The sequence below is a fragment of the Priceomyces carsonii genome (assembly GCF_900007245.1).
Source record: "Priceomyces carsonii strain CBS4050 genome assembly, scaffold: Debaryomyces_carsonii_scaffold_6, whole genome shotgun sequence".
Lineage (NCBI taxonomy): Eukaryota > Fungi > Ascomycota > Pichiomycetes > Serinales > Debaryomycetaceae > Priceomyces > Priceomyces carsonii.
Window position 1 is genome coordinate 1,289,412 of NW_026946679.1, and position 19,923 is coordinate 1,309,334.

At 37.8% G+C, this 19,923-nt stretch overlaps 13 protein-coding genes across 13 annotated transcripts; 6 read left to right on the forward strand and 7 right to left on the reverse strand.

The window, feature by feature from the left end:
- Positions 1 to 26: 26 nt before the first annotated feature.
- AVT4 (Avt4p) lies at positions 27 to 1,871 on the forward strand (the record flags this gene model as incomplete). The annotated part of the gene is made up of 1 exon (XM_062955847.1): positions 27 to 1,871. The coding sequence occupies one exon, from the start codon at positions 27 to 29 to the stop codon at positions 1,869 to 1,871; it is 1,845 nt and encodes a 614-aa protein (XP_062812409.1).
- A 16-nt stretch (positions 1,872 to 1,887) lies between these two features.
- PRCAT00005753001 (uncharacterized protein) lies at positions 1,888 to 2,517 on the reverse strand (the record flags this gene model as incomplete). The annotated part of the gene is made up of 1 exon (XM_062955848.1): positions 1,888 to 2,517. One exon carries the CDS (start codon positions 2,515 to 2,517, stop codon positions 1,888 to 1,890), a length of 630 nt encoding a protein of 209 aa, XP_062812410.1.
- Positions 2,518 to 2,738: 221 nt separating this feature from the next.
- Positions 2,739 to 5,482, reverse strand: PRCAT00005754001 (uncharacterized protein; the record flags this gene model as incomplete). The annotated part of the gene is made up of 3 exons (XM_062955849.1): positions 2,739 to 3,928; positions 3,998 to 5,383; positions 5,458 to 5,482. The coding sequence occupies 3 exons, from the start codon at positions 5,480 to 5,482 to the stop codon at positions 2,739 to 2,741; spliced, it is 2,601 nt and encodes an 866-aa protein (XP_062812411.1).
- A 1,200-nt stretch (positions 5,483 to 6,682) lies between these two features.
- On the forward strand, positions 6,683 to 7,348 carry PRCAT00005755001 (bifunctional thymidylate/uridylate kinase; the record flags this gene model as incomplete). Its single annotated transcript, XM_062955850.1, has 1 exon — positions 6,683 to 7,348. The coding sequence occupies one exon, from the start codon at positions 6,683 to 6,685 to the stop codon at positions 7,346 to 7,348; it is 666 nt and encodes a 221-aa protein (XP_062812412.1).
- Position 7,349: 1 nt separating this feature from the next.
- On the reverse strand, positions 7,350 to 7,844 carry PRCAT00005756001 (uncharacterized protein; the record flags this gene model as incomplete). Its single annotated transcript, XM_062955851.1, has 1 exon — positions 7,350 to 7,844. The coding sequence occupies one exon, from the start codon at positions 7,842 to 7,844 to the stop codon at positions 7,350 to 7,352; it is 495 nt and encodes a 164-aa protein (XP_062812413.1).
- Positions 7,845 to 7,894: 50 nt separating this feature from the next.
- On the forward strand, positions 7,895 to 10,087 carry CAS1 (ATP-dependent DNA helicase; the record flags this gene model as incomplete). The annotated part of the gene is made up of 1 exon (XM_062955852.1): positions 7,895 to 10,087. The coding sequence occupies one exon, from the start codon at positions 7,895 to 7,897 to the stop codon at positions 10,085 to 10,087; it is 2,193 nt and encodes a 730-aa protein (XP_062812414.1).
- Positions 10,088 to 10,983: 896 nt separating this feature from the next.
- On the forward strand, positions 10,984 to 12,441 carry PRCAT00005758001 (uncharacterized protein; the record flags this gene model as incomplete). The annotated part of the gene is made up of 1 exon (XM_062955853.1): positions 10,984 to 12,441. The coding sequence occupies one exon, from the start codon at positions 10,984 to 10,986 to the stop codon at positions 12,439 to 12,441; it is 1,458 nt and encodes a 485-aa protein (XP_062812415.1).
- Positions 12,442 to 12,616: 175 nt separating this feature from the next.
- On the reverse strand, positions 12,617 to 13,171 carry PRCAT00005759001 (uncharacterized protein; the record flags this gene model as incomplete). Its single annotated transcript, XM_062955855.1, has 1 exon — positions 12,617 to 13,171. One exon carries the CDS (start codon positions 13,169 to 13,171, stop codon positions 12,617 to 12,619), a length of 555 nt encoding a protein of 184 aa, XP_062812416.1.
- A 777-nt stretch (positions 13,172 to 13,948) lies between these two features.
- NUC2 (Nuc2p) lies at positions 13,949 to 15,391 on the forward strand (the record flags this gene model as incomplete). The annotated part of the gene is made up of 1 exon (XM_062955856.1): positions 13,949 to 15,391. One exon carries the CDS (start codon positions 13,949 to 13,951, stop codon positions 15,389 to 15,391), a length of 1,443 nt encoding a protein of 480 aa, XP_062812417.1.
- A 265-nt stretch (positions 15,392 to 15,656) lies between these two features.
- PRCAT00005761001 (uncharacterized protein) lies at positions 15,657 to 16,574 on the reverse strand (the record flags this gene model as incomplete). Its single annotated transcript, XM_062955857.1, has 1 exon — positions 15,657 to 16,574. The coding sequence occupies one exon, from the start codon at positions 16,572 to 16,574 to the stop codon at positions 15,657 to 15,659; it is 918 nt and encodes a 305-aa protein (XP_062812418.1).
- Positions 16,575 to 17,056: 482 nt separating this feature from the next.
- PRCAT00005762001 (uncharacterized protein) lies at positions 17,057 to 17,488 on the forward strand (the record flags this gene model as incomplete). The annotated part of the gene is made up of 1 exon (XM_062955858.1): positions 17,057 to 17,488. The coding sequence occupies one exon, from the start codon at positions 17,057 to 17,059 to the stop codon at positions 17,486 to 17,488; it is 432 nt and encodes a 143-aa protein (XP_062812419.1).
- A 171-nt stretch (positions 17,489 to 17,659) lies between these two features.
- Positions 17,660 to 18,385, reverse strand: PRCAT00005763001 (uncharacterized protein; the record flags this gene model as incomplete). The annotated part of the gene is made up of 1 exon (XM_062955859.1): positions 17,660 to 18,385. The coding sequence occupies one exon, from the start codon at positions 18,383 to 18,385 to the stop codon at positions 17,660 to 17,662; it is 726 nt and encodes a 241-aa protein (XP_062812420.1).
- A 401-nt stretch (positions 18,386 to 18,786) lies between these two features.
- PRCAT00005764001 (pheromone-regulated protein) lies at positions 18,787 to 19,722 on the reverse strand (the record flags this gene model as incomplete). Its single annotated transcript, XM_062955860.1, has 1 exon — positions 18,787 to 19,722. One exon carries the CDS (start codon positions 19,720 to 19,722, stop codon positions 18,787 to 18,789), a length of 936 nt encoding a protein of 311 aa, XP_062812421.1.
- Between the last annotated feature and the right edge of the window lie 201 nt (positions 19,723 to 19,923).

Below are 19,923 nucleotides of genomic sequence, written 5' to 3' on the forward strand. Positions count from 1 at the left end.
AGACATTTTACTAGCTTAAACCTAGTATGTCTCTGCCCAAAACCATTCAAGATTCCTCGAGGAGAAAATCCATCGCAAAGTTAACGAGATCCCCATTATCCAATTCTCCAATTACTTCAAGATCTCCTAGCAAGTTCTCAAATTCTATAGGGAGTAATGTTCCATTTTTAAAGAAAGATGAGTCAGGAAATGAGGCCGATTCAGCATCACATACATCTACTTCATCTAACTTAATTGAAGAAGGTGCCCAGACGGTGGACTACCCTTATAGTGCCACTGATCCGAAGGTTATTCAACAGGTCAGCAAACACTTGCCCCATGAAGATTCATTACAGTTAGAGGGAGGAGATATAACGAGAGATTTATATAGATTGGGTCAAGATCGCCGCCTGCTTAGACGCTCTAGAAGTTTGTCGTCTACAGACTGGGAGCAGGGGAGACGTGGCTCTACTGCTAGCTCTCTCAATGTTCCTGGTGGTTTCAGAAGAAGTTTCGTGAGAAATAAATATCAAAATAGAAATCCAAATATTCTTACTAAGAACTTTGTTGAATTCTTGAGTATTTATGGACATTTTGCAGGTGAGGATTTAGAAGATGATGATGATATCGCTTGCCACTACAAGCCAGTATTTGATGATGAAACGTTGCCGTTATATAACAGGTCTCATGGAACTGCCACCAATACTAAAGCTTATTTTTTATTGCTAAAGGCTTTTGTTGGAACTGGGGTATTGTTTTTGCCTAAAGCATTTTCCAATGGTGGTTTAATTTTTTCAGTTGTGGTCTTACTCGTATTTGGATTCTTGTCTTATTGGTGCTATTTAGTTTTGGCTTACTCAAAAATGGCAACCAGAGTGTCCAGCTTTGGTGATATAGGTCTCAAGCTTTATGGAAAGTGGTTACAAAGGCTTATACTATCATCAATCGTCATTTCACAAATTGGTTTTGTTGCTGCGTATATTGTGTTCACGTCAGAAAATTTGAGGGCATTTTTTATAAACGCATTTAATTACAAGCATGATGCAAATTGGTACATTTTTTGGCAAGTCATTATACTTTTGCCGTTGTCTTTAATCAGAGATATTACGAAGCTTTCCTTACTGGCTCTTTTGGCCAACTTATTCATCTTTATTGGTTTAATTACAATTATCTATTATATAATTGGTGATCTTTTGGAATTGCGGTCTTTAGGAGATGGAATTAATGTTGTTTTCAATAATAAGGACTTTTCGTTATTTATTGGAACAGCAATTTTTGCATTTGAGGGTATAGGATTAATTATACCAATTCAGGACTCAATGGTAAATCCCAAAGATTTTCCTAAGGTCTTGTTTCAAGTGATTGTCACCATATCTGTCATATTTATCGCGATAGGGGCTTTAGGGTACATGACATACGGGGATAAGATAGAGACTGTCATTATCTTGAACTTGCCACAGGACTCAATATTTGTCAGTATCATTCAGCTTTTATATTCGTTTGCTATTCTCTTGTCTAGCCCGATTCAATTATTTCCGGCTATCAGATTGATTGAATCTAAGCTTTTCAATGAAACAGGAAAATTTTCACTTAAAGTTAAGTGGACAAAAAACCTCTTTAGGTTTTTCTTTGTCATTTCGACGGCCATGATCGCTATAGTAGGGGGGCAAAATTTAGATAAATTTGTATCGTTTGTCGGATGTTTTGCTTGCATTCCCTTGGTTTACATGTATCCCCCAATTTTACATCTTAAGAGCTGCTGTCAACCTGACCAGAAATTGACAACTTATGAGAACAGGAAAAGGTTTTGGCTAGGGATATTGGATTATTTCTTGGTCTTGATTGGAGGCGTTTCAATGGTCTACACGACATATAATATCATAACAAGTTAGCATATGCATTTAGCACTTATTTTAATTGTTTATACAAATAGACTCTTCCATCATGAATATAATTTTGTAAACTTATTTTGATGTCTTGTGTTCTGTCTTTAGCTATCAACCTATTCTCTTTAATGCCGGCTACTAGCTTTGTCCGTTGCTCGAATAGTTTTGGAAGGTTCGCCTCCTCGTATCTTGTGTATGAATCAGAAACGTTTCTGAAGGATGAAGGCATATAATAGCGAAATGCTGAAACACCAAAAACAATTGGCGTGATGAACCTAAGAGCAAAGTTCCTTCTGTTTACTAATATAGAGCCTGTTAAAGCGGCTGTTAAAATGTAAGTCAAATTAGGTAACACTGGCTCAACGATATTTTGATTGAATTTATCTTCCACGCAGTTCACTTCATTTTTAAGGGCAGAGGCTTGCGTTTCAATTTCTGCTCTGTAAATAACAGTTTTGTCATAAACAAAATTTCTAAGCTTATTGAAATACTTTTCCAAGAATGGCGTTGACCTTATACCCATGCCTTTTACAAAGGTAATATTACCATGAGAAGATTCTTGCTTTTTTAATTCAGGCGAAATTTCGACGTTAACGCCTGGCTTATTTATAATAAGCTCATCGTCTTCATAAAAAGCTCTCTTTTCTACCATTGTGTCTTTATTCGCTTTCCATATAACCAAATCGCTAATTCGCTATTTGAACCTATGATGATTCGCTTTTTATTTTCCCTCGGAGTCACAAAAATTCAAAACGTCAAATATTCGTATATATATATATACATTACAATGAATATATAAACTTAGAGGTTAACGACTATTAGAACTGCAGCCTATAAAGTATGCCATTTTTACATATGAGTATGAGTAAGATATCACTTCCTACTAAATAATCCCTTCTTCTTCTTCTTCTTTTGTTTTTCACCGTCTTTATTTGCTTCCGAGATATTCCCAAGTGGTTTGTAATTTTCTGTTATGGGGACATTTATCTGGATACTTTCTTGTTGCGTTTCAGCAGCCTCATTCGCATGGTCTGTTACTGGAGTGTCGCCACTTGTTGCTGAATTGGAAGATGAATTTGAGGATTCATTTGATCCTTGGACTGCAGGAGGTTGTAGAAACTGCTGAGGATATTGAGACACATTTCCGGGCGGTGTGGGGTCTTTCTTTTGCAGCAAGACTGGGCTTGTTACAGATGACGTTACTGAAGGTCTTACTTTTCCATTTTTGTGTTTCCCCTGTGACCCTGGCATAGGCATTCCCCCTCTACCACCCATATCAAGACCGTCCATGTTTCCATTCATTTGAGGAAAAGCCGACCTACGGTTCAGCTTCTTCGGGTTAGCTCTAAATCTTTGTTCGACTAAAGGATCAATGGGTGCTGCATTTTGGAAACTTGCAGAATGATATTGTTGCTGTCCATAGCCATGTCCATGTGAGTCCAAATGATAAATTGAAGGAAAAGAGCTTTGTCTTCTAGGCTGATAATTCATTGGTTGCATACGTTGTCCTCTCAAGTTCAGGGGTAAGCCATTAAGTGGCAAACCACCAGAAGGTAAACCATGAGGAGGTTGCTGCTCAATTGGCGAAGGACCGATACCATTCTGATAATATCCGTTAACGCCTTGAGGTTGATAATGAGGTTGGATTTGTGGAGGATATCCCTTAGATCCTTTTTGATATTGAGAGGCATCAAAATAGCCAGACTGTAAGGATTCTGAGCCGTACGCTGCACCCTCCTGTCCTTGCATGCTTTCTTTATTGTAGAGTGCTTGTTCTCTTCTTTGTAACTCTAGTTCTTTCTCTCGTAATTGTTGAGAAAAATCACCGTTGGCATTCGCATGCCCATTAGAATATGAAGGCTGATGGTTATGTCCTTGGAAATTCTGCGGGGGCTGGTTACCGAAATTGTTGTTGTGGCCCATCTTAGACCCGTCCTCATTCTCTGCAATGACTTGTTGACCATTCAATGTATCACCATACAAAGCAATATCGGCCAAATCATGTAAATCATCACCCGGTACGACTGAACTCCTGACATCGCGCTGCTTCACGCCATTATAAACTGGATCGGTAACTTGATTTTGAATTGGCTGTTCAATTCTTTGGCCCTGAAATTCTTCATTTCCGTTACGTGTGGCGATGTCATTCTGCACCTCGTTTACATTTTTACTGCCATTACCATTACTGATGGCTTGAGCTTCGTAAAGTAGTCTTTCGTGTTGAAGTTGAGCATCCTCATTCCTCTTCATTTGAGCTTCGTAATCCAATCTGCCTTTTTCCATATTCAAATTCAAGTTATTTAATCCAACTCTCATTCTCGAGATTTCATCTTCTAATTGAGTTTTAGAATACTTCTTCTCATTTAGGTACTCCTCCAACTGTTGTTTTTCACTTTGTTTTTTTGCCAAGTCAGAATCCATAATGCTTATCTGGTTTAATTTCATTTCATAGGTATTTTTAATCTGATCACGGTCAATGCCACGAGGCTTTCTTTCAAAAAATATCGATTTTGATTCAGCACTGTTTATCTTGAGAAGCTGGCTCATCGTTGAGTATATGTTTTCCAAATATGGTGTTCTTATACCATGATCATCTGCTAATAATATAGGTTGAAGTAATAATAAATCAACTTCAACTTCATGTTGCATATAGAAATCATAGAATAATTGAGGTGAATCGATATAAGAATCACTGTTAGTGGTTTTAGGGTAGCACTTAGACCAGTTTTTTAGCAAGTTTGTTTCGTTTTCGTATCCTTTAACCAATTTACAGTCCATCTTCTTGATTATTTTGAATAGTTCATTGATGATTCCAGTCATTAATGGTTTGCACAAAATTTGAGACGACAAGGATTCTGGAAACTCAGTCTCAAAAATTATAGACAAAGGATTGAATACAATCCTAGGAAGAGCCAATTTCCACTGATATGTCATGAATTCTTTAGTATTAACAGACTTAAGCAAGCTTATTTTTTCCGAGGAGTCCTCATGCACCAACTGAAGTAACTTATACATTCTTTGAAAATTAGATGCCTTAGCTATATTCGAACTCTTTAAAGAAGTACCAAAGTAAATTCTAGAGTCATTGCTTCGTGTTCTCTGCTGGAAGGTTTTTTCATCTAACTGTCTGACGTCGAATTCATTCATTATTGCACATACCTTTAAATTTTTGGCTTTTGGATAACTATGCTGAATAAATGGTTCTAAATTTACATATCCTGTACTCTCCACAACAAAGAGAGTATCGTCGGAAATATACTCTTTCAAGTCATTACACAATGTTTGAAACTCTTGTAAAGATACGCAACTCAATATAACGATGTCATATTTCGTTGTCCGTGCCACTGTCTCTAAACTTTGGGAACTACTCTGAGGTTTGAAGTTGATCTTACCTGAGATCGAAGAATCAAAGTTGACCCCACCTGAAAAGTTGACACTGGGATTTACGACCGTCACTTCCACAGATTTCGTTTCCTGTAACCTCCAGGCATAGAATACCAAATTTGGATTAGATCCAACTATGAGGATATGTTAGTATAAAGTTACGATGTGTCATCCCCTTCCAAAATTACTCGAAAAAATCAACACTTACTTGTTAATAACTGAATGCTGGTCATCTATGTATACCAAAAGGGTCTCTGATTGTTTGTCAAGTGCTTTCCCTAAAAAATTTCTTCCGCTCGCTGTTGACGTGTTTTAAATAACTCGAGAGTAGTTGAAAGCAAGGTAAATTTTGTATATAATGCAAAATTTCTATGGGTAGTGAGAAGGATCGCCAGAAGGGATCAGGGTCGGTTTAGTCGGTAGGGCTTAATAAAAGCGGTATAACCTTGCATTACCTGCACTCGATTTGTCCTGGAGCCTTTCGCTAGGCTCGAAGGGCAGGACGGATGCTTCTACGGTCTCTTGGGCATGTCTCACTGGAGGGGGGGGCAATCCACTTTCAGAAGGTGGCAGTGTCTACATGTATGGTAACCGGATGAAACCTAAATATAATTTAAATAGGGTTAAGTCACAGTTTGGAACATTGCAGTTTACTTTTATTCTGCAGGCGTATTTACGCCTCTGACATGGTGTTACTATTGCCTTGTATACTGTTTAAAGGTAGTCCGTATTTTTACTAAGCATATAAAATTTTCTTTTAACACTACGGTAAGTATAACAATTTTTCATTTTTTATTCCCCAAAGAATTTTGAGGTAATAAAAGTCGTTTGCATCTCTCTTTTGATACTATCTAGGAAATCAAATGTCAAATACAAGTTGCAGATTCTGTAGGCGTATATTGATGCGTTGACATGTGGGAGACGGGATTGTTCGTTGAAATAAAAAATCGTCAAGTAGTAGCGACTCTTGGTCATGTCGTATCGCTCGTACGACATTTGGTAATCGAAAACCTTGCGACATTGTATTTTTAAGTTTTTTCGTATTCTGATCAACCAAGCTCAATAAAGGTAAATTATTTTATCCACAATTCAGCTTCAAGTAATACGATCTGATTGAATAATAGATTTCGACACATGTGGAACTTTCTGGTTAGTTCCCTTAAATCTGAACATATGCATTCTAATTAGTATAGTTACTCTATGTTACTGGTAAACACCAGTTACAAAACCTTCTTGTAAGGTTTAACTAAGATTGGAAGCCAAATTATGTGTATTTGTCTGCCCTCTTTATGTTTTAACTATTGAGATCTCAAAACCGTTATTTAAAAACGTGCTGACAAGGCCACATAGGTATGGAAATTTGTAGTGTGGTTCATAGGTGTAAATAGCGACGCGACTACAATTTAGACAGTTTGTTTAAGAAATTCACAGACATGGGACATGAAAGAGGACGACTCATCTTGATAGAGGGGTTAGATAGGACCGGTAAGTCGACACAAGCATCTTTATTGGCTCTGGAACTCACTAATGCCAAGGTAATCAAGTTTCCTGAGAGATCAACCAAAATAGGAGCTGTGATTGATGAATATTTGACTAATGAAGATTTCAACCTTAGTGACCAGTCTGCACACTTGTTGTTTCTGGCTAACCGATGGGAGGTTGCAGAAAATATGACCAAGGAACTAAACAATGGAGTGAGTCTTGTTGTAGATAGGTACATATACTCTGGGATTGCCTACTCTTTGGCAAAGCTGGAATTTTACCATAAAGATTCCCAATCAGAGATGTCTAAAGTTGATTGGCTCTATGCTCCTGACAGAGGTCTACCTAAACCTGACATGACTTTATTCCTTACTTTGGATTTAACAGAATTGGGAAATAGGAAAGGCTGGGGCGAGGAGAGGTACGAAAAGGAAGAATTTCAAAAAATTGTTAAAAAGTGTTTCTTTCTGACCTTGAAATGGGAAGAAGATGATACAGTGATAATTTTGGATGTCCAAGGAAAAGGAATTGACGAAGTCAAGCAAATGATATGGGATATTGTTGCGAAAAAGCTGATGAATACATTAACTAATGAACCTCTACATAAATTTATGTAGTCTAATCTAACTTATCTAACAGGGCCAATCTATCTAGTACTTTCTCTTTCGAAATCTCCAGTATTTCGCCTGCAAGGAATATTTCATCAATTATCACATAGAGTTTATAGAAATTAAACACTAGATCAAGTTCGCAAACGTTATTGAAGTAAGTATCCAATATTTCTACCATAAAATGCAATGACTCTAAGTAGCTTAAGTCGTTGTCGGTCATATCAATAGATGAAATGAAGTATAACCCAGCATATCTTCTGTAAACTAGCTTATTTTGCCTGTATTCAACAAAATTGGACTGGTATTTTGAGTCTCTTGATGATATGAGTCTATGAACTTCCGTAGTAATCCGCTGCTTATCTTGCGACGTAGTAGTTTGATCGAACCACTTTGCTAGCCTCGTCTTACCCTGTCTGTTTAGGACTATTATAAAGTGTATCGACATAATAACATACTCTATAGAATTACTAAAGATATCATAGCTCGGATTTTTATGATTCATGAAATAATAAATAAATTTCAAGTCACATTTTTTTATTTAGTTTAGGTAAAATGGATAACAGATACAATGAGGATGATGATAATAATGATGATGATCCGTCATACAAACAGTTTGAAACACATGATGGAATTGTTTTTCTAATTGGGCTTTCTCCTGAAATGTTGCTACCATTAAAGGAACTAAATTATACATCTCAACTTTTCGAGATTCTATCCAGTATAAATGATTTGATGTCAGAATTGATCATCACCATGCCGCAGACTGGTATTGGTATCTACATTTATAACTGTGAGTCATCCTCTTTGACGAAACAGACAAAAATTCCTGGTCTTACTCGTATATTCACGTTAAATGATATGAATGTTCCAAATATGAAGACCTTGAGTGATGCTATTATGGACGATGCAAGAGGCATTAGTCCGATAGATAAAAAAATAATATATAAGCCTCCAAAAGATTCAGAGCAATTACCAGTCATATTGAATAAAATGATGGATGAGCTTAATAGAAAGAAACAGTATAACAGCAAAAAGTTAATATGGTTCACTAATAATGATAAGCCTTATACAAAGAATTCAACCAAAGAAAACTTATGGAGAATTATCAATGATTTTGATAGTCTACGGTATTTTATTAAGCCAATATTCTTGGAAAAATATACGGATGCCAACCAGAGAGAGAAGGAGCCCTTTAATATGAAGCTCTATCAAGACATATTCCTTAACACAAATTACTTGAAAAGCACTCATCAAGGATCTGAATACCGCGACAATGTTTTTCAGGGTGTTTCAAAGAATTCTTACATGTTTCAAAGTACATTGTTATCGAGAAGAATAAGATCATCGATATTCAGACTTAAAGAAGTAAGACGAATTATGTTTTCTTGTAATTTATATTTAGGTGATGGGGAATCTAGGGGCCTTGGTTGCTCTGTGAAAGGTTATGCATTATACCTGCAATCCAAAGTCAATAAGTTCAAGCATATATACACCAAAGGCGAGCACCCTAAGACTGTTCATTTGGATACCGTACTAAAAGATCAAGAAACCAATGAGGAGATCAGCTTAGATGAAGACTTAGAAAAGCCATTAGTTGAGAAAAAAGATTCTGCAAATATAAAGAAAGGTTTTCAGCTCTCAGGAGGTCGAGTGCTATATCTCAATTCACAGCAGCAAAGATTTTTGAAGAATTATACTTTTGATCACGATCCCGGTGTTCTTGAAACAGTGAAGATGAAGCAGAGCACCAATATTGATGACAGCGATGAAGATTATAATAGCGAGAGCAGCAATGAAGAAGAAAATGATGTTCCCTCTTTTAGTAAACCTCCTTATCTAAAATTACTAGGATTCCGCGACGTTTCCAGATTTCAAGCCTTCTATAATATCAGCCCTCCTATATTGGTGACTCCTGATCTTTATGATGGTTTGAGATCTAGCAATAGTCTCGGAGGGTTCCAAAATTCTTTCACCACTTTCTCTTCCTTGTATCAGTCTTGTGTGGAACTTAAGAAATTTGTAATAGTGTTTGGTTGTACCAAAAGAAATTCTTTACCAAATTTATATGCTTTGTATCCAACAAGAATTGAATTTTCGTCAAGGGCTGTTCCAAATCAAAGAGAATTCCCAGAAGGATTTTTGTTGATAAGAATGCCATGGTTGGGAGATATACGCTCTTTGCCCAATGATTTTCTTACAGATTTAAACTACTGCAAGTCTGAAGTGCCCGAGAAAGTAATCAAAGGTTTTCATAATCTCATAGATTCTAATCTATTTGAAAGCTTTAACCCTGGAGAGTTTCCGAATCCTTCTTTGAACTATTTTTACAAAATCATAAAGCATAATCTACTTCAAATAGAGCTTCCCGCTTCTGAGAAAGCATTGAAAGAAAATGATGTTACCGCGGGAAAAGTTGCTGATATCCGAAGTGAGCTCTCTAAAGATCCTCAAAAGCTTAGCCAAATTAGACTCATAAACGAGTCCATAGACGCCTTGGCTGCAGCGCACGAAACTACAACTTATAACACAAACTTATCAGAGGAGCTGGCTCCAAAGAGGATAAAGACGGATTCAATATCAGAGAGCGCTATCATTGAGGGCTGGAAGTCTAAAAGTTTGAACAGCTTCACAGTACTGCAGTTAAAAGAATTTGCTAAAAGATACCCTAATGCAATAAAGGTAGGTCATAAGAAGCAAGACTTGGTGGATAACGTCATCGAATTTCTAAGTTCTCGAAAGTCATAAAAAAAAGTTGTGTTGTGTAAACGAAAAAAATGATGGAGTTATAGGCCCCGACTTTACACTTCGACTATCACTCATTGAAACTGCAGGAAAATATATCTTTCGTTTGCTAGTCTAGTATTGGACGGTGTTCGATCTATTACATACTTCAAAGCCTCGAAATTTCTTCATGTTTAATAAAAGCCCTCCAGTAAAATCTTGGCGCTCTCTTGGCATAAACTTTAAACCCGACAAGATACGATCTCAGATCTATAACTTCAAAACTTACTCTTTAGTAAAGGCTTTTTGTATTTGCCGTCTTATCGCTAGGAATAAGTAGAGCATATATGATGTAATAGCGTTGTTAGTAAGCAAGTATTGATCTTCAGAGCAAGTTTTTTCAAGCCGCAGCAACTTGGTTATTGATATGCAGATGGGCCATCGCTTAAATGCAATAGCGCAACTCTGCAACGGTCACTGCAGCAGCCAAGACTTGCTACGACTAAAAAAGCATTCCCCACGGGAATAATTAGGGGGATCATGTCTCCAAGGTACCATTTGCTCACTAAAAATAGTAGTGGCATCTTTAAAATAACAGCCTGCGAGATACCTCCCATGCGTCATGAGTAATATTACTGTCCGACTTACTTTTCGGGCGATCCGAGAGGAGTGCCGAATGATCAAAATGGGGAACAGATGTTTTACGTCAAGATTACAATCTAGTCATACAAATACAATCTTATTGCCACAATTTCAAGTATTAATTTGAATTACAGTTTGTGAGTTCAAGGGCCAGTACTTAAGCATTTCATCTAACTAAAGTGAAAACGGGAAACATATTTGCGTCGCGTCAAGTAAATCCTAAATAACTGTTAAACCCTCGAGAAGTGCTAACCATAAAAGGGCTTGCGAGAGTTACTATGAGTAGTAATACCCCAGAACTGCCACCAGTATATAAGGATGAGCAACTTCCTGGTTATGCTCCTAGTGTGGGTTTCTATGGAATGGCGTTGATGAAGACTGAGTTTAAAACTCCTTACCATTATAACGATGGGAAGAGGTCGTGGAAGCCTATTCTATTAGAAATAAACTCAACACAGCTTAATATATATCATCTCGACGTTGATAAGAAGCTTGAGACTTTAATAATTGCACTTTACAATGAATTGAATCAGCTCAACGATTTAGCACAAAATATAACTGAACAACGTAGGTTGCTGGGTGACTCTTCACTTATGGATGCTGATTTTTTAACAGATGACGCGTATGGCGGTAGTACTCAGAACTCTTTCCGTCTCAGCATGACTGATTCGCTCAAATCGAAGTGGCAGAAGTCAAAATTTCTGCTGCTGCTTGATAAGGCTTTGCCGTTGTATTATTCCATATTGAAAGAAAATAGAATGTTGTTTGAGCCTACTAATTCGTCAGAAGAGTTCAAAAAGTTCAAATTTAAGGGCCCTTTGATGCATTCGTACACTTTATCGAACTTGGCTGTTGGGGAAGCTCCATCTTTGAATCATTTGATATCAGCAATGTACAAAGAGGACTATATTGCAGGGTTGGACCGTAATATGGCCACTTTAGTGAAGTATAAAAATGTTTTAAGGGTTAGAGTTGAGCTTAAACAGCTTTTATTCCAGTTTTGGTCATTCTATGGCATGTTGCATTGGTTTAGAAACTTGGTGATCGGTAAAGATTTGGCATTGCCAGTTGATGAACGAAAGATTTCGAAGATGAAAACCATTCCAAGTAGATGCAACACAACCAATAACGCACTCCTATATGCTACAGCTGCGGCTGCCAGTTATGCTGGAGGAGGTGCTGAATACGAGGATGTATTCAATCCTAGCCAGGTTTGCTTCGACCGCTGTACGAGTGATTCAGATAACTCCAAAAGTTATTATATTCTGGTTCCCCAGCATAACGGTAGTTCGGTTTCATCTATTGATGGATCGGTATTTTCCGAAAATGAACGGGGGAGTCTCGTCTCAAACGAAACTTCCGTTACGTCTCTATCGTCTTATACCTCAGAGAAGTTTTTTGTTCAGTTCAAAAATTTGAAACTATTTTCACTTAATCAATATTATTCGACCTTGGAGAAGCAATATATTTCTAATACCATACCCGACCTTAATTCCTATGATAAGTGGATTGGTACTCCTTTAACGATATCAAGCTACTCTGAATACTTGTCTGAAGCTCAGAAGAAGGATTGTTCCAGCAACCAAAAGGCTAATTTATTAATATCTGTTCTAAACTTAGAAAACATTGCAAATCGCAATGAGAAATATTCTGGCCTAGGAAAAATAAGTGATAACCTGCTTTGCTGCCGAAATTTTTTGGTGCATGAAGAGGGACTAGTCAGCGTTATCGACTAAGACGACACATACTAATCGCATATAACGAAATTTACGAAATAAGATTTTAGAAAATAATTTTGCAATTGTTATATATTTAACGCAGATCAACAACTTTTAAATCTAATAGAAATAGATATTATACAAAATTAGAATAGAATGCAAAATAGAATAACATTTTCGGCTTCATATTCTTTCACGTCATCATATTTTCGTCGTCATTGGAATTACCATTATCGGTGAAACAATTGTAGTCAACATCATCTTGCTGTTCCATTCCAAAGTAATTTTCGTGCTCTTGAGAGAAGTAAGGTTCATGATTAATAAATCCCTCCTTGTTTTCTGATATTGGACTAACCTCCTCATATCCATTGATCACATAGTGTTCAGCTTCATCTCCAGGGCTTAGTTTTATTCGGTCAGGGGACGGACTACCATTCTGGCAGAGCGATTGTGGAGTGTTGGGCATAAATTCATATATGTTATTCAATTTGGAACCTTCAAATGAATAGTCTTGAAAACTCAAATCTTCAAATTTGGTCACATTCTGGCCATTAGAGTCTTGATATTGCCTCAAAGAACCCCACGGAGTTATCTTGATTGTACCACCATCTGGATGATTATATACTGGCCACTCATTGGAGGTGGCATATTCCTGGCGCTCTTTTTCGCTTAAAAGATTCTTAGTCTTTTTCGTATCAGATACATTTGCATCCCTCTTTCTCTTGGTCGTCAAGCTCATTTCGGGCATAGTAGCCGCAAACAATAAAGAAGTAGCCTGTAAATGCTCTCTGCTTGTTTCAATCGGTTTTTACGTCTTTTTTCACTCTAACGATGTTAGTGCGTCGGGACTTTGTTAATAAGTCTTCTACTCAGCGATAAGACTTGTTTGTCTTATTTAATAGACGATTCCAATTTTATATTCCTTGAATTTTTATCAACTCTTGATGAACTTGTCCTCGACGTGTTTTACTCTCTAAACTCCCCCACTGGCCGCAGTGACTTTCTTTTGGCAACTGCGAAAATGCGCAAACCACTAGATATAAATATTACACAAGTTAAGGTGAATTTTTCTGCACCCTCGCGATGAAAAAGAAATGCCAAACTCCAGAGCGTAACAGCAGTGCTATGTCCAGGCCGGCACAAGAAAGTTGGCTGGTTAGAATATTCCCTCTAGCGTGTGCGTAGTGCAAGCCACGACTTATATCGTGACTGATAGTTAGTGCGGATACTGAAAGTAGCCAATGATAAAAGTACTTTTGGTGCGATGCGGCTGCAATACACATCGAATGTTAAGTAGTGGCAGGGCGGCTATATGTGCGGGTAAAAGTGAGATCTGGTCAGCTGACTCACAAGTCGTGTGAACTCATTGACCGCTTTTTTCGTTAACGTGCTATGTCACGTGGTCGTCTTTTATCCAATGAATAAAGTTCATTTTATTATTTTCAATCACTAAAATGCTATAAGCGCAGACAACGGTGTCAAGTACCTTTTAAATTAAGTAAAGTAGGCACAGTTTAAGCTCAGAATGTTGAGTGCTAAGAACATATCTAGAGCAGTTGGATTAATATCAGGTGCTAGGAAAACCTTCAATGCGAGACAGTTCTCATCTGGCGTTACTCGTTTGAATGCCAGCCATGATTCTGGCAGGAAGCCTTATACCAATGCCTTAGGCAGAGATGCAAAGAGGTATTCTGATGAACCAGGTACTTTCGGTAAGACCACTTTCACAGAAGTAATGGATGAAGTGGATATGACATGGGGTAGAGATGATGATCCCAAGAATGTCGAGAAACAAAATACAAAAATTAGGCATTTCACAATTAACTTTGGACCACAGCACCCTGCTGCCCATGGAGTGTTGAGGTTGATCTTAGAGCTTCATGGAGAAGAAATTGTGAGGGCCGATCCTCATGTCGGGTTATTGCACAGAGGAACTGAGAAATTGATTGAAATCAAGACTTACATGCAAGCTCTTCCATATTTCGATAGATTGGACTATGTCTCCATGATGACGAATGAGTTGGTTTTTGCCTTAGCTGTTGAAAAGCTCTTGAACATAGATATTCCTTTAAGAGCCAAATATATTAGAACTTTGTTTGGTGAAATTACTAGAATCTTGAATCACTGTATGTCCGTCTTGTCCCATATTATGGATGTTGGTGGTTTGACTCCTTTCTTATGGGGTTTCGAGGAAAGAGAAAAATTGATGGAGTTTTATGAAAGAGTTTCGGGTGCCCGTTTGCATGCAAACTATGTCAGACCGGGTGGTGTTTCTCAAGATTTACCAGCAGGTTTATTAGACGATATCTATATGTGGGCCACTCAATTCGGTGATAGAATCGATGAGACCGAAGAGTTGGTTACGGATAACCGTATCTGGCAAGCTAGAACTAAAGATGTTGGAGTCGTGACTGCTGAGGATGCATTGAACTACTCCCTCTCTGGGGTTATGTTAAGAGGCTCTGGAATCCCTTATGATATTAGGAAAGCGCAGCCATATGATGCTTATGAATTGGTAGATTTCGATGTTCCTGTTGGTTTGAACGGTGATTGTTATGATCGTTATTTATGTAGAATGGCTGAATTTAGGCAATCTTTGAGGATTATTGAACAGTGTATCAACGACATGCCTGAAGGTCCTGTTAAAACAGAAGATTATAAAGTTTCTGTTCCTCCTAGAAGCCTTATGAAAGAAGATATGGAAGCTTTGATCCACTACTTTTTGATATATACTAAAGGCTATGCTGTTCCACAAGGTGAAACTTACACTGCAATCGAGGCTCCGAAAGGAGAGATGGCTGTCTACGTTGTTTCAGATGGTTCAGAGAGACCTTATAGATGTAAAATCAGAACCCCAGGATTTGCTCACTTGGCTGCGTTTGACCATATCTCGAGAGGAAATTTGTTGGCAGATGCCGTCGCAATTATTGGTACCATGGATTTGGTGTTTGGTGAAGTTGATCGATAGTGGTCCCATGGTACCATAAAGGTGAACTTTTACATATAAGAAATGTTTTTGAATCATTACACAATTGCATTTGTTTAATTCGTTGAATTTTACAATCTACTGAATATGAAGAATTTAATGTAATATATTGGGCTTCCCCATTGAGAGCAATTGATTTGAGCTTGATATGACATCTTGCTCCTGTATCATATTGCCCCTTAGTTATGGGTAAACTCGAAACTATTCGTAATTTTTCTCTATATATTTGACTTGAATATATAAACTTTTAAAATATCGCGTTATAAAGGAAATAAAGAGATCCCGATGCTCCTCCTAAAAGCATAAGTGTTTTAAATATGCCTGATTCTCTATCATGTGGTCCTTCGTACATATATTGGTGTTTTGTAGACGGCGTGTAACCGTTCGCTGCCATGGGTCTGGATGTCTGCGATCCATATTGATTATTGTAATTATGATGTACTTGTCTCATTAAATGTTTGGTTATTAACTCATCTGAAAGCTTAGAAATATCCCCGTCCTTGCTTAGTTGCTTGAGAACTTTTTCTCGATCTTCATCAGAAAGTCTTTTATTGATAAGCCTTTGCTCAAACTTCAAAAGCCTCGATAAATGCTCGTTGTAATTGAAGTGAGGTACATCGTACCTATCTCCATGATTCATGTGACGACCGTCAAATGACGACCTGTTTTCATGATTCATGTGACGACCGTCAAATGACGACCTGTTTTCATGATTAGAATGACGATGCACACGATGCCTATTAGAGTTTAATCCGGAAGCTGAAAAGCTTTTCCCAGATTTCGAATAATATCGTGCTTCGCCATAATATTGATTATTCCAGTCGTCTCTTCTCGCTTGCATATGTTTGCCGGCTTGTCCTTTTAGAGTCATATCATACTGTTTTCTCTTCTTAGCATCTTTCAAGGTATCATAGGCTGTCACTATCAGAACGAACTTTGAGCTGTTTTTTTCCTTATCATCAGGTGGTAAATGACTATTCAAATCAGGGTGATATTTTTTACTTAATTTCTTAAATTGGGCTTTTACATCCTTTATTGTGGCATTTGCTGGGAGTTCTAAGAGCTCATAGAAGCTTACACCATTGCTATTTTGACGAAAGAAGAGCCTATTCCTTCCAAACCCACGAAGCAACTGACTTGTGAATCTCTTTCCTCTTGGAATCATATGCACCTTATAACTTTAATTTAACTTTATGTATATGTTTTACTTTTCAAAGTGAATCCAGTCGTTCCTATTATGTCTTCATTCCATGAGAGACTCACGCGATCAGAGATGCAATTTTTTGTCTCCAGAGCAAGTCCTAAAAGATCGGTATATCACGATATACATCTAGATACGTTTTTTTTGTGTTTATGTAATATATTACTTAATTATCTACTTGATCTTTGTTTTATGACTTACTCGACTCTACGGTTTTTTCCTAGTGGCATTAATTATTTTTTGATGACACACGTCCAGTAGAGAGACACTAACAGAGCTCGAAAATCATCTGACCTCCGGTCTTTCATAGTATGGATATTCTAGGTAATTTGATGGTAGATTCGAGAACCGGAATTCTGAACGTGTTCGCCACTGATGCTGTTCCTATATAAATGGTACATAAGCAAAATTTTGAATAATGATAGAATATAGCATTATAATTTAACATGCCTAGACAAAGAAGATCATCCCCAACTCAAAGAACTCAGACTAGATCAGCATCTACTGCTGCTCATTATCCGTCGTCTCATCCGGTACAAGCTTCTCATCCTGCTCAGGGTCAAACTCGTCAAGGACCTGGTTTGTTTGGTCAAATGGCATCTACAGCTGCCGGAGTGGCGGTTGGATCTACAATAGGGCACACACTTGGAGCTGGTATTAGTTCTATATTTGGAGGTAGCAGCTCTGCCCCAGCTGAGGTACAAGATCAACAATTAGCTTCAGCTCAACAGCAAAATTACCAAGAAGAAGCTAGACACTGTGATGCTGACGCAAAAAACTTTACCAGATGCTTGGATGACAATGGAGGAAACATGCAAATTTGTGAATACTACTTACAGCAGTTGAAGGCATGTCAAGAGGCTTCTCGTCAATACTAAGTCCGTCCGAGTAGTTATACCAGAGTTGGGCCATATATTTATAAATGCATCTCTTTAATGGCCATATGTTTTGACTGTAAATATTTTGAGCTAAATAAACGCACTTGTCAAATTCAAGAATTTGAATATATATACTCTCTATTTATGTAACGCAATAGTTAACCGCCTCTTTCATTTGTCCGCTTTCTTTGGATCGTTAGATGAGGTGTAATAATAGAAGCCTGCGATTCCAGCAACTCCCAAACCTAAAGAGATTCCAACGGCGGACGAATTAGAACTTTTCTTCGGGCCCTGTCTGCTTTGTTCGGAGGTATGCAAATTGTCATGTTCAATATCATCAACGACTTGAGTTTGCTTTTCTACAGAAGAAGTTTTGTGATCGACTTCGTTGTCACCCAAATTCACTACTTCATTTTTGTTGATGTGGGGATTAGCTGAACTCTGGATATATTTGTCTCTATTAGCTGGTTTCCCTTTCGCTGAAGAAACACTGATTGAAGCGTCAATTGGCTTAGACCCCCTATCTTGTATAAATTCAGGCTCGGATCCTACAGATTCGCCGCCATGAACAACCTGAGCTGCATTAGCTTCGACTTTCACTGATGATGCTTGCTCTTTGTTAGATAATTCCTTTTCGATGTTAGCCTTCTTCTGGTGAGCAACGTCTTGTTTGACTGCCTCCGGGGTTACCGGAGGAATCTTTGGTTCAGCGGTCTTTGGTATGAAGTCATATTTAAATTCCCATTCATTTATCGAAGACTGAGACGGTAATTTGTAAGAATCGATCGTTGAATTATCATTCTTCGTCATGTAAAAAGGAGTACTTTGTAGGGTCCTTTTAAACGCCACTCTGCTAGCACATTGTTTGACGATCGATCTATTTGTTAATCTGAGCATTTTAAATCACTTCCGCTTACGCTTAGTCTCTTGGCGATGAATTGGTAAAGGAATTGGATGTCTGGTTCAGAAGATTTAAGGTTTCGGGGGGTTCTAAGCGATTTTAAGTGGTCCTGGGAATACTCCGGATTTGAAGAAAATAAATCACGTGATAGATTTTGCTTTGCTCTCCCAGCCCAAATAGGCCATAGAAAATAAACTCTGTTCCTGAAATACTATGGTGCACGAATATGAAGCTGCATCTCTCAAGTGAAGGATCTGAAAATGGAATCATTCCGAAAGTAGGGGAGAAGTGAAGAATGAAATGACAATAGATTCATTTCCAAAAAGTATTATCTATCTTCTTTTATTTTCGTCTATTAAATATGTATGAAGTAGGTGCTATTGTTACAATTTAAATGTTATATGCTCGATTTGCTATCAAAAGACAATTCAGCATAGTCAATAAGATCATCTAAGTATTGGCTTGGTGGACGTCTAAGAGTGGAAGGCGCTGGATTCTTGTGTTCATCTTTGATATTTTCTTCAGAAGACACTTCAGTCTCATAATGATTTGAAGAATCATGTTGATTCAATATAAGGGATGAGGAAGAGCTTTGTTGAATATTCTTATGATATAAAGGAAGCTCTAGTTGAGATGACGAATTCAACTTCATAATTTCTAACACAGGACTGATGAACATTGAGCCTCTATTGGTAGAGTTGTCCCTGTACGAATGGCCTGCCTGTGACAGAGCATTTTGTTGAGTTGCATCATTCAACTGTTGGTTAAAAATTGAACTTTGCCGGGAGTGTAAATACAAACTGGGCATTGAACTCGATGAACTCTTTTCCAAAATGGAAGAACTTGAACTGCTGGGGCCATTAATGTCCAAAAACCGGCCCACGGAATTGCTAAAATAAACCTCCTTTTCTGATTTGGCTCTCCTGTTAGATATAACATAGGATAGTATTCTATAGCTCAAAAGTATGGCCAACATGAAACCAATTATTGCACCAACTATGATGAATACTAAGTTGCGAGGTAGGTGCGTTCTTTGGATATATGGATTTGTGTAGTCTGATTCACTAGCTTGAGGGACTGCAATACTGTATGAGTATGACGTGGAGGCGTCGGTTATTTCTGGCATATCATCTGTGGTTTCATCGTTCGCCCTTTTTGTGATAGTTATTGTTGGCGCCGTCGTTATCTTAGGGGCCCTATGGTGATGTTTATGCTCAATTGATGTTAAAGCTCCTGGCACGGTTCCACTTTTGGTTGACATTGGGGTGGAAGGCTCAACCTGTGAATACATCGCAGTCGATGCTAAAATTGATACTATGATTTGAGGCCTCATGGTTGAAGCTATGAATACAAGAGGCTAGTTAGTAATATTTTAGATCGGAAAATATAGAAACAGATATTTCCTCTCAGAATGTCTTGGACATGGCCACAACATATGTAATGAGCCTTGCCTTGCACGTTTGCATCTTCAAATTCATTGCTGTCCAAAATTATTCATTTTTTTCATATTAGTGCCTATCTAGGCGTGTATCAA